This window comes from Pelobates fuscus, chromosome 2, assembly GCF_036172605.1.
Source record: "Pelobates fuscus isolate aPelFus1 chromosome 2, aPelFus1.pri, whole genome shotgun sequence".
Taxonomy (NCBI): domain Eukaryota; kingdom Metazoa; phylum Chordata; class Amphibia; order Anura; family Pelobatidae; genus Pelobates; species Pelobates fuscus.
In genome coordinates, this window is record NC_086318.1 from 283308837 (window position 1) to 283321651 (window position 12815).

At 43.4% G+C, this 12815-nt stretch overlaps 1 protein-coding gene across 1 annotated transcript in view; it reads left to right on the forward strand.

The window, feature by feature from the left end:
• Window positions 1-12815, forward strand: part of TMEM242 (transmembrane protein 242) — a 96698-nt gene that overhangs the window by 54907 nt on the left and 28976 nt on the right. Inside the window, exon 2 of the mRNA XM_063443414.1 lies at window positions 7229-7329. Within this exon, the coding sequence (XP_063299484.1) occupies window positions 7229-7329 (101 nt within the window). The remainder of the gene's footprint in view (window positions 1-7228; window positions 7330-12815) is intronic.

Consider the following 12815-nt stretch of genomic DNA (forward strand, 5'->3'; position numbering starts at 1 on the left):
ATTTTGCCATGAGAATCATCCCGCAGGGCACGTCTTTTATGTCTATTACCTAACCTGCCCTCCGAGGACAGCATAGTTTCTCTGGATACCCATGCCACAGCTGATTTACGAATGTGGCAGGATTTCTTATTCCAGTGGAATGGGAAGTCCATGTTCATACCTCCACTGTCTCCCGATCCCCCAATACTGTGGACAGATGCAGCCGCTTCTTCTGGTTTCGCGGCCATCTGTGGTGACCAATGGTTATGGGGCAGTTGGCCCGCCTGAGACCAGAACATTGGAGGCCTTTGGTCATACGTCAGCATTGCTAGAAATATACCCTATCGTGGCAATCTTGATGATCTCAGCCAATCCAATGCTTTCCCATAGAAAAACATTGGGAGACTATTGCTCATGCGCGGAAAAACGCCATGCTTAGCAATCAACTTCTCCTCACAGAGATGCATTGAATCGATGCATCCCTATGGGGAGCATTAATGTAGGTGCTGCACACTGTGCAGCACTGACTTGGGAAGCCCTTCTATCGGCCATCTGAGTGACTGTCACTAGAGGTGTTACCAGACAGCAATGTAAACCCTGCCTTTAGTTTGAAAAGTCAGTGTTTATATGGAAAAGCGTGCAGGGACAATATATATGCTAATGCATACAAGGCGCAGTTTCTTTCTTAATCTATAGACCGATCTCGGATGTGTTTCATCCGACAATAAAATACAGAAAAGCAAACAATAGTGCAATATTGTCTGTACATATAATTATATAGTAAAGGGTGGGTGTAATAGCACTCACAAGCTTGGAGCCAAAAGAGAAGGCTCAGATATCCAGCTTTGTGGGATATAAAGGTTCCCACTCCCGCTTTATGTGTAGAGATGGTTTCTGGTGATTGATTGAGGTTAGAATCGCTGAGCATATCAGAAATATAAAAAAGTGGTTAATATCTATACGTTTAGCTATGTAAAAGGGAGTAGATGGAGTTCAAAATTATGCCAGGAACAAATAAAAACAACAAAAAAATATAAATGTTGGTACTTTAGTTTCTCTTTAAAATTAAACTGTCACTTATCTGTGTTACACCAGAAACTGCATTAGTGGCGCTGTCTGTGTATAAAAGTGAGGTGCAATTCTGCCATTGTTTTTTTCAAGATTTTATTGAAAGTATGCCATGATGGAGGTCACTTTCATTTCTGAGCTGCAATATGGTATCAAATGCAACATAAGCCACGGTGTGGCAAATAAGCAGGATCTGCTTCTTACAGGCACGTTCTCCTTCCTCCCCTGTGAGTAAATTAATGTTTCACAGCAAATTTTCATATTATTATTATTATTATTATTATTATTATTATTATTATTATTATTAATTATTTATAGAGCGCCGTCAAATTCCGCAGCGCTTTACAATGGGTGGACGAACAGACATGTAGTTGTAACCAGACAAGTTGGACACACAGGAACAGAGGGGTTGAGGGCCCTGCTCAATGAGCTTACATGCTAGAGGGAGTGGGGTAAAATGACACAAAGGGTAAGGATAGTGCAGAAGATTATTACTTATCCAGCTCATTGCTCTCTATAAAGGCAACATTTTAGTTCTACATTAATCTCTGGCTATGCTTTCATTCTTCCTTTCTTGTGTGACTACAATGTCACAGTTAACTGAAGAGGACAGCAAGTAGGGATTCTTCTAAATGTAGGTTCCTGGTGTTGTCTGCCATCTCCGGGAGAGCACTTGCCCTGGTGCACCCCCCCAGCTGTGTACCAAAATTTCGTAGAACAATTCCCATGATGCTTTGCTAGCATAGTTATGGTTCTAATTCGGTGAAATGGCCAGTGGTGCCTTGGTACATAGGGGTCATGTGAAGTACAGTCAAGGAAGGGTAGACCATAACTGGGTAGTGGAAGTTATTGAAGTTATTGAAATCTTTCTTCAGGAATTTCTTTAGCCATCTCCTCTTACTAACGCACTGCCAGTTCTCCCTAATTGCCTCGTCAGCCTGGCACCTATGTCTTCCCAATGCTGCACTCGCACAGTCCATAGCTGGTGCGTGAAAATGTGTACCTCTAATTGCGACACATACCTCTCACTGCTTTCATGCAATCTGGTGCGATAAAATGTGCAGAGTATGGCCTGCTATATCTGTGTGACGCATAGCTTGTACTGTGTTAAGGCAGTCTTTAAATCACAGTAACAGTTTTGTGCCGCTACATGCTCTCACATATGTATAACTATACTCGCATTCACACACATTCATACATATACTCAGAATAAGCCAATCACTTATTCACATACATAACTTGCGATATTGTAAGGCGATCCATGTAACCATTAAAACTGTCTTTGCACTAAACCTTGCAGGGATGACTCTCTAGCATGTAGCATATGGAGTCTAGTGAGGGGCATTCTCAGGATGTCCTCTGACTGTCATGGAGGCACATCCTCAATAACAGATGTGTTTTAGTTAAACCCAGTCTAGGAAAAAAAAATATTAATCAGGACAGAGGATAAAACTAATTCTATAAAATGAAATATGCAGAACGTAATTTTTTTATGCATGTGTATTCTAAACTTGTTGTGACAAACATGGATCTCAAGGATTTCCATCAGCAATTCTTCTTGAAGTTAGTTACTTTTGGCAATGTTAGGGATTATTTAGTTGATTTATTTAATTAATTTAGATCCTGATTTAAAGTGCACCTAAGATGCTAATCTTAAATTAAGCTAAAGTGGGCCCAAATACATTGAATACACCATATATCACAGAGATAAGTTATATATTCAATGTAAAATTTTGAGATATGCTCTTGTTACCAGTGCTCCAGCAGAGCCATATCCTCAGCAAAACTCCTGTATGACCTTGGCTTCATGGCAGATGTGCAAGCGTGTTAACAGAGTGACGTTGGTCTATTCCTCTATTTCTAATACTACCTGGCCAGTATTTGCAGCATCCGCTATGGCGTTACCATAGTTACCATGGTTGCTAAGTGTGGAGACAGGACTGCCTTGGGAAGATCTCTCCTGCTCTCCTTTGTCAATCAATGTTTCTGCTTAAAGTCTATGCTGAAGAATTACTTGCACAAGGTTGCAAGGAATCTGGTTCTGCCCAAGACAGAATATATTCAGGAAAGTATATCAATATATTCCAGCACTTCCTTTTGAAAGTAGTGTCCCTTTGTTCAGGTGCCCAAAGTGTACAACAGCAACGTTTTGACCGCTGCAACGGTCTATATCAAGCTTGGGACTTTGACACACCCAATGTAGGTGTATTTAACCCCTTAAGGACCAAACTTCTGGAATAAAAGGGAATCATGACATGCCACACATGTCATGTGTCCTTAAGGGAGGGGTTAAGAGAATGACAGCAAGGGGAGTGATCTGAGGAAGCCGATCTGTGGCGAAACGCGTCATCATGCAGCATCCCGTTGAACGTCAAGGACGAAGCTCTGCCCACCAGGAAGTGTTTGGTACTCCGTGCAACCCATCTCTTGCTTAGCTGGCAGCGAGCTGAGGAGCTATATCCAGACACAGGGAAGGAGGTCCAGACGGAAGGTGAAAGGGGAAAGAAGTGATTTTTATGGAGAGATTCCACAATAAAGATTTTGGAAAGTCACTTGCTGCTGCATTCTTGTTCCCTTGCTGACATGCACGCTGATAGTTAGAGCAGGCTGGTCTGCTCTCCACTTATACAGCTATATGCATTGAAAATTGAACCTATGTAAGTGGTTTTGTATCACTATAACACCATAGAAATTTTTATATATTTGCATTTGCACTTTTTCTTGTTGGATTGCACATAATTGCTATTTTGCACAAAATTGGTCAATTGGGATTATATTCCACACCCATGCAATAATTCATTGGCACTTAAATATTTGAGTCTATATTTAAAGACACTGCGCACTTTTTTCTTTTTTTGTACTATATTAAGCTTGATCAAGACTGCTGCAGCCGTCTGAATGTTGCTGTTGTACACTTTAAGCACCTGAAAAAGAGACACTACTTTCAAAAGGAAGTTCTAAATTTTTTCTTTTCTTTTTTTACTAAGCTGAATAATTCCCTGACCGGTGGTATAAAGACCTATTTTTAAAGAAACACTATATGCAACCAGACCAGTTGAGCTCATTGAAGTGTTCTGGGTACAGTGTCCCTATTGCACTTAGTGCTTAAATGTAAAATATTGCAGTACCAGAGAAACTGTAATGTTTACATTGCAGCACTAAGTCTACCTCCAGCGGCTGTCTACCAGACAGCCACTAGAGGGGCATCCTGGATGTTAACAGGCTTTTGGTCTACTAACGGACGCTGGACGTCCTCACGCTCTGCGTGAGGACATCAAGTGTCGGCTGTTTCCCCATAGGAAAGCATTGATCCAATGCTTTCATATTGGAAGGCCTAATGCTTGTTAGCGCCCGCTCATTTAGGGAAATCGGAGGAGGCAGAGCCGTGACCCAGCGTCGAGGGACATCGGAGCTAGGATCAGGTAAGTAAATAAATGGTTTTAAATCCTTTATTCACTGCCGCGAGGGAGGGGGTTGGAAGAGGTAGCTATAGTGCAAGGAATACAATTTTTGTATTTCTGGCACTTATAGTATCTCTTTACATATTTTTTTTTTCTTCCAATCTATGCATTTGCTAGCATACTATACATGAGATTGTTTGCCTTTTAAAAAGAGCATATGTTGTAGATACAGTGACAGGTACGCTTTTATGGTACAAATATTTTAATGTTTTTGTATTTTTAATTTGCTGCATGGACTTTTACGGTTACATGGAATTCTAACTCTGGATTAAAGAGCACATGTAAACTCCGTTCAAAACACATGTTAATATTTGTTTGTAACTGTCGATATGCTGTTATTGTTATTACATTTTTTTAATGGAATGTGTGTGTAAGTTCATTAAGCTGTCCAAGAATTTGCGTGGCATAGGCACGCTGTGCCCTCTTGCTCTTATTTAAGTTACCCACAAAAGCCATATGGGAGATTTTAACTTTCCCCTTTGGGATGTCCAAGACCTTGAACAGTGTAAGCATGCTTGTGCAATCCAGTCCAGTATGCAATGCAGGTCTGTCATTGTAAACGCTATTAAGGCAATAGTAAGACAACACCGTGAATTTACTATGCAATTTTGGCCACCATTTTTAAAGAAGGATATTGCAGAGCCAGAAAAAGTGCAGAGGCAAACTACAAAATTTTTCATGGGGATGGAAAACCTGCATTTATTGTCTAGTTAAAAAAAAAAAATAAAAAAAAAAAAGCCCATCTGTTCATTACTAGGAATATACAACAGACCAGAAGAAAGGCATTTTCCCTTACAGCAGAGTAAAGTAAAAACAAAGAAGTGGAATTCTTCAAATTCTATAGATATCTTTTAAAAACGTTTGGATTGATTTTTTGCAAAAACAGAATATTCAAGAATTGTTCTAAATCAAGAACAATTAATCTTATTTACACAGATTTCAAAACTAATTTATTGTAGTTTGAAGACACATTACTATGAGTACCGTATATACTCGAATATAAGCCGAGGCCCCTAATTTTACCCCAAAAAACTGGGAAAACTTATTGACTCGAGTATAAGACTAGGGTGGGAAATGCAGCAGCTACTGGTAAATTTCTAAATAAAATTTAGATCCTAAAAAAATTATATTCATTGAATATTTATTTGCAGTGTGTGTATATGAATAAAGTGTGAGAGTGTGTGTTTGTGTTGGTGGGGGGTGGGCATTTTGATTATTTTAATCTTTTTGTTCTAGTATTTTATTAATTATTTTAATTATTATTATTATTTTTTTTTTTACATGATTATTTTTAATATTTTATTATATTTATTTTTTTCGTCCCCCCTCCCTGCTTGATACATGGCAGGGAGGGGGGCTCTCCTTCCCTGGTGGTCCAGTGGCATTGGCAGTTGAGTGGGGGGGAGGGGGCTGGCAGAGCTGTTACTTACCTCTCCTGCAGCTCCGGTCAGCTCCCTCCTCCTCCGCGCCGGTCCGTTCAGCTCCCCTGTCAGCTTACACTGTAAGTCTCGCGAGAGCCGCACTATGACCCCGCGGCTCTCGCGAGACTTACACTGGGAGCTGACAGAGGTGCTGAACGGACCGGCGCGGAGGAGAAGGGAGCTGCAGGAGAGGTAAGTAAACGCTCTGCAGCCCCCACAGCCCTCAGGCTGTATTATGGCAATGTAAATTGCCATAATACAGACACTGACTCGCGTATAAGCAGAGTTGGGGGTTTTCAGCACAAAAAATGTGCTGAAAAACTCTGCTTATACTCTAGTATATACAGTATATTCGCTGTGGAGTAATTTTATCAAGTATGCATAATTTATTAGTAAGTCACCTAGAATTTCTCAGAAAACCACTGCCCAAACCCACGCTCACACTACATAAATAAAGTTAGTTAGGTGTTCCACTTCGTACATTTGAAATGTTGGGAGGTATTTCATTTCCATTAGTAGTGCTGTTAATGCGTATCCAAACGATCTTCTTTGAGCCAGGCTTGGTACTGTGCTGTATTTTGTTTTTTTTATGCTGCATGCTGATGCTGCAAGTTACTTGGTTATACAGTAATAAAGGTTTTCAGCCTATCAAGTTAGGGTGACTAAAATAAATGTTGAGCAGGGTGTTTGCTTTGCTGTAAGAACGTCGATGCTCAATAGGGACGCTATACTTTATTTTTCATAAGTTGACAGTAGGAATGAGTTGGAGTCTGGGAACTAAAAATGAAGAGGGGAAATTTAGACAAATGCAATAATTTCACAAGTAAGTTTTTTTTTTTTTTTTTTTTCTTTTTTCTTTTTTTCTTCAGGGTTCTCTTTGTATCACCACAACCACTGCATCTGGCTGCTTTGTATACAGTAAATGCAGAATCCCTTTAAAGAAGGATAGTGACACCATTGGCATACCATCAGTTTAAAAAGAATGTGAACATGTGTTTTTAAGTGTCTACTGGGTTTGCATTTTCTCTTTTATCTTGGATTGGAATTCCATGTAACGGTTAAAAACAATGAAGCAAAAAAAAGTGTTTTGAATATTTGGAGCATAAAGTCTCTTGCGTTGACGAACACGTGTTAAGTAACCCTGACCTCAGAAAAAATTACTGCTGGAAATCTTTGAAATCCATGATTGTTAAGCTTTGAAGAACCGTTGTAATGTAATCACAGTAAATGCTACATTAGTTGACAAGTGATGGTGCTCATAAATAGTATATATATATATAACGCTTTATTTTATTACAGGAGGGATTTTCCTTGGCACAGTTGCAACAGCAGGAATGCTCGCTGGTTTTGGTACAACATTGTCCCTTGCAAAGAAGAAAAGCCCCTCTTGGTTTAATAAGGTTTGATAACAATAAATGACTGAATTCTTTAGAAAGTTTTGGTGAATATTTCATATGTGGACTGTGTATGCAACTCGTAAATGCACAGTGACACAAATTGTGTTATTTTGACTATGTAGCAAATTTTATTTGAAATTCGTAAATTAAATGATGTACACTGGCACCTTGTATCTTGTAGGCATGGATGTTTGCCTGTATTTTTTTTTCTCAGGTGGTTAAGCAGATTTGGGTAATATGGTCTGGTGGTGCCCATCTCACCAAGCGTAGGTGCCTGATGATCCGAGGATGGAAAAAAGACACCCAGCTGAGTCTAGGAGAAAGTCTATGGCTTGGTCAACAGATTTAATATTTGGGGGATTAGAATAAAAATAATTATGGTCAGACTGCCCAACAAAAGCTTCCTTCATAAAAGGGGTATGTGTCTTCCAAATAGCCGGCACAGTATTCGTCCACGACCTAGAGGTCGTAGGGCATTAGGGCATAGAGCCCTCCAAAGGGTCTAGTTCAAGAGAGCTTTGTTGGGGCACAAACTGTGTCTGAAACTTTAGGCTCCTTAGACAGTGTTTTGCCTTTACTGGTGGAAGCGTTGGTTCCTTTCATTGGACATTTCCAGATCTATGCGACTCATTTGAATCAGAAAAATGTGTGTAAGGAGGAGCAGGGTTAGGCTGCTTATGAAGAGCCATGAGTCACCCACAGTGGTCAAAGTGGGATTGCCAGCAGAGTACTAATCAGACAGGGGTCACGTGTACAATTGAGAGCCAAGGCTGGGCTGAAAGAGGCTCATTCTGTGTTGAGACACTAGAGGGAGGGTCACCCTGTGTTGAGACACTAGAGGGAGGGTCACCCTGTGTTGAGACACTAGAGGGAGGGTCACCCTGTGTTGAGACACTAGAGGGAGGGTCACCCTGTGTTGAGACACTAGAGGGAGGGTCACCCTGTGTTGAGACACTAGAGGGAGGGTCACCCTGTGTTGAGACACTAGAGGGAGGGTCACCCTGTGTTGAGACACTAGAGGGAGGGTCACCCTGTGTTGAGACACTAGAGGGAGGGTCACCCTGTGTTGAGACACTAGAGGGAGGGTCACCCTGTGTTGAGACACTAGAGGGAGGGTCACCTAGAGTTTTTTTACACTATGGAGGGGTCACCCAGGGTTTTGGATACTATGAAGGGGGTCACCCAGGGTTTTGGATACTATGAAGGGGGTCACCCAGGGTTTTGGATACTATGGAGGGGGTCACCCAGGGTTTTGGATACTATGGAGGGGGTCACCCAGGGTTTTGGATACTATGGAGGGGGTCACCCAGGGTTTTGGATACTATGGAGGGGGTCACCCAGGGTTTTGGATACTATGGAGGGGGTCACCCAGGGTTTTGGATACTATGGAGGGGGTCACCCAGGGTTTTGGATACTATGGAGGGGGTCACCCAGGGTTTTTTGATACTATGGAGGGGGTCACCCAGGGTTTTTTGATACTATGGAGGGGTTCACCCAGGGTTTTGGATACTATGGAGGGGTTCACCCAGGGTTTTGGATACTATGGAGGGGGTCACCCAGGGTTTTGGATACTATGGAGGGGGTCACCCAGGGTTTTGGATACTATGGAGGGGGTCACCCAGGGTTTTGGATACTATGGAGGGGGTCACCCAGGGTTTTGGATACTATGGAGGGGGTCACCCAGGGTTTTGGATACTATGGAGGGGGTCACCCAGGGTTTTGGATACTATGGAGGGGGTCACCCAGGGTTTTGGATACTATGGAGGGGGTCACCCAGGGTTTTGGATACTATGGAGGGGGTCACCCAGGGTTTTGGATACTATGGAGGGGGTCACCCAGGGTTTTGGATACTATGGAGGGGGTCACCCAGGGTTTTGGATACTATGGAGGGGGTCACCCAGGGTTTTGGATACTATGGAGGGGGTCACCCAGGGTTTTGGATACTATGGAGGGGGTCACCCAGGGTTTTGGATACTATGGAGGGGGTCACCCAGGGTTTTGGATACTATGGAGGGGGTCACCCAGGGTTTTGGATACTATGGAGGGGGTCACCCAGGGTTTTGGATACTATGGAGGGGGTCACCCAGGGTTTTGGATACTATGGAGGGGGTCACCCAGGGTTTTGGATACTATGGAGGGGGTCACCCAGGGTTTTGGATACTATGGAGGGGGTCACCCAGGGTTTTGGATACTATGGAGGGGGTCACCCAGGGTTTTGGATACTATGGAGGGGGTCACCCAGGGTTTTGGATACTATGGAGGGGGTCACCCAGGGTTTTGGATACTATGGAGGGGGTCACCCAGGGTTTTGGATACTATGGAGGGGGTCACCCAGGGTTTTGGATACTATGGAGGGGGTCACCCAGGGTTTTGGATACTATGGAGGGGGTCACCCAGGGTTTTGGATACTATGGAGGGGGTCACCCAGGGTTTTTGTTTTTTTTAACTTATGTATATTATAAAACGCGTATTATCATCTACCGGTAAGTATCTTATCAATCAAAGGTTATGAACAGTAATACACATTAGTAAAATGCAACTTTCACATAGTTTATGCACAGCTAAATCAGTAGTCCTCTCCACTTAATAAGGTTGTCGCAATCTGCACCCGAGGCCCCACCAATCTTCGAAAAACTAGACAGGCCAGGTCTGTGGCGCAAGGTTTATTTATTTTTTTTAAATTCTTTATTTTTGCACACGATAGGTACGGCAAGAATAATACAACTCGAAGGCTTGCGCAGAAGCCAATAGCCAATACTTCAACCTCGTACACACAATCATTGACAGTAGACGATAGCACAAGCCACTTTATAAATTCTGGAAAAAACATATCCCCTATCGAGGATTTTATGGTTTCTTAAAATTCCACGCTTAGCCCTCCAAAAGGCATAGCCAGAGCAATATAACTGTGAGGCTTTCGCAGAAACCAAAATACCCTGGCTCAGGTTTGGAAATACAAATACTGACATCAGCCCACTTGCCAAGCCTCGCTATAATTTCTACATTTCTTGCCCCCTACCGTGGATTTTGTAATTTTATTCAGGCACTATATCTTAAGTAGGAGCCCTAATCATATTAATGCTAGAGTTAACTTTAGGCATCCTCACTTCTCCATCAGCATACTCATGCCTGTGAGAGAAAAAATAAAAACAAACGCATGAAATGAGACAATAAGAAATATCGAAGAGGAAAAGAGCAAGATGTGAAAAGTGAAGAAGTATAAGAAGAGAAAAAGAAAAGAGTTAGCGAGGAAGAAGGGAGAAAAGAAGAAGAGAGAGGAGCAAAAAAGTTAAGTAGGTCTCCCCCGGTACTGGACCACTCGGTACTATATCCTGGCCCTCACAATACGTCCATCTCGCCACTGGAGCCCATTATGCTAGAGTCCCATGGTTCCCAAATCCTCTGGAAATTGGCGGTTGTCCCCCTCAACCTAGCAGTCAGGTCGTCCATAATTCTGCTGTCCCTTATCCTAGAAATCACCCCCTGGATCTCTGGGCCTCCAGGTGAAAGCCATGCCGCGGCGATGGCTCTGCGTGCACTCAAAGTTATTACCCGTACCAATTTCTGTTCTCGTCTCGTCCATCCCTCAATAGATCTGTTTAACAAATATATCCACGGGTCCATAACTAGGAGCTTGCTAAATGTCGGGCATTCCCACCACATGTGGAGGTATGTGCCTCGGAGTCCGCATCCCCTCCAGCAATCATCCGTATCTATTTTACTCATTTTGTGCAAAGTTACCGGAGTGGTATACCACCTAAGCATGGTTTTCCATGCCTGCTCCTGTTGCGTGACGCAGATGGACGCACTTTTGGTTGCTTCCCAAATCTCCTGCCACTCAATTCCCTCCAGTTCCTCCCCCAGGTCCGACTCCCACCTATCAATGTACTTCAATCTACCCCATTCCTTAGTCTCCGTGCTAGGATGAGCATAGAGAAGTGTAATCAATCCTTTAGGGGTAGTACCATCTCTACAGAGCTTCTCATAGAAAGTAAACGGACTCTAGGCTGCTGCTCTAACCCGGGGTTTTCTAGCGAAGTCCCTGATCTGTACATATCTGAAAAAGTCAGCTGGGGTCAGGTGGTTGTTACGTTGGAGATCTTCGAATGGTATGATTTCCTTGTCTTTATACAGTTGGTACAAGCGTTGTAGCCCAGCCTTTTCAATATTTCGGAAGTTCCTAGGGGCCATTCCAGGCGGAAACTCTCTATTTCTGAGTATCGGAACCATAGGGGAGGGAGAGGAGGCGAGTCTAAATTTATCGCAGTTCGCATCCCACAACCGAATAGAATTAAGTATAGCCGGGCATGTCGCCCTTATCATGGGCCTATGTTCTTTTGGGACCCACACCGTAAATTGGGGGACATCTAGACCCACTAGCAATGATTCAATCTCAACCCATCTCCGTTCCCCAACAGGGGAATGCCACATGACCACCTGAGACAGTTGGGCCACCAAATAGTAATAATAGAGGTTTGGTAGTCCCAAACTTCCTCTATCCTTCCGCCTATAAAGGACTTGTCTGGCTATTCTATGCCTTTTATTGTGCCACACAAAGTCGCAGATCGCCCTCTGTAACGGAACCAATTGAGATTTCGTGACCCGTACAGGGAGAGCCTGGAATAAGAACAGCAGGCGCGGGAGAATATTCATTTTCACCGAATGAATACGTCCCAGCCATGAGATAGGCTTGTCCGACCATTTTTCCAGGTCTCCTATCAGGGTCCTGAACATGGGGTCGTAGTTGCTAGAGTATAGTTGACCTGGATCCGCCGTCAGGTGGACTCCCAGGTATTTGAAGGAGTTCGGTTCTAGCCTTAGACGGTGTGTTGCCCGTATCAAAGCCTCCTCGGCCGCAGTCAATCCTATGGGCATCGCACTTGATTTCTGTATATTTGCCTTGTAACCAGATAGGCCCCCGTATTCTCGTATGACTCCCTGTAATGCCGCTAGTGACTCGATTGGATTCGCCAGCGTAAGGAGGACGTCGTCCGCATAAGCAGCGACCGTGAATTCCTCTCCCCCTACCCTGACTCTGCTAATGTTTGGGTGTCTGCGTATTGCCTGAAGTAGGGGTTCTAGAGCCAGGACAAAGAGGAGGGGGGATAGAGGGCACCCCTGTCTGGTTCCATTATGCAGTCTGAAGGGAGTCAGGGGGGCACCCGTTATTTGTATCTGTGCCCTGACATCATGATACATTGCCTTCGTTACTTGCATGAACTCTTCCGGAATCCCTAGGTGTGTCAATACCGAGAACAAGAAGTTCCACCGAACCCTATCGAAGGCCTTCTCTGCATCAATCGAAACCACTAGGGAAGGTGTTCCAGTCGCCACTTGCTTCCAGATTAGATCGGTAGTCCTTCTGGTGTTTTCGAACAGTTGCCGACCTTGGATGAACCCGACGTGATCGGCATGGATAAGTGAAGTCAGGAGCGAATTCAGTCTGTCCGTCTGTATTTTGGCCAATATCTTTAGGTCCTAGTTAATCA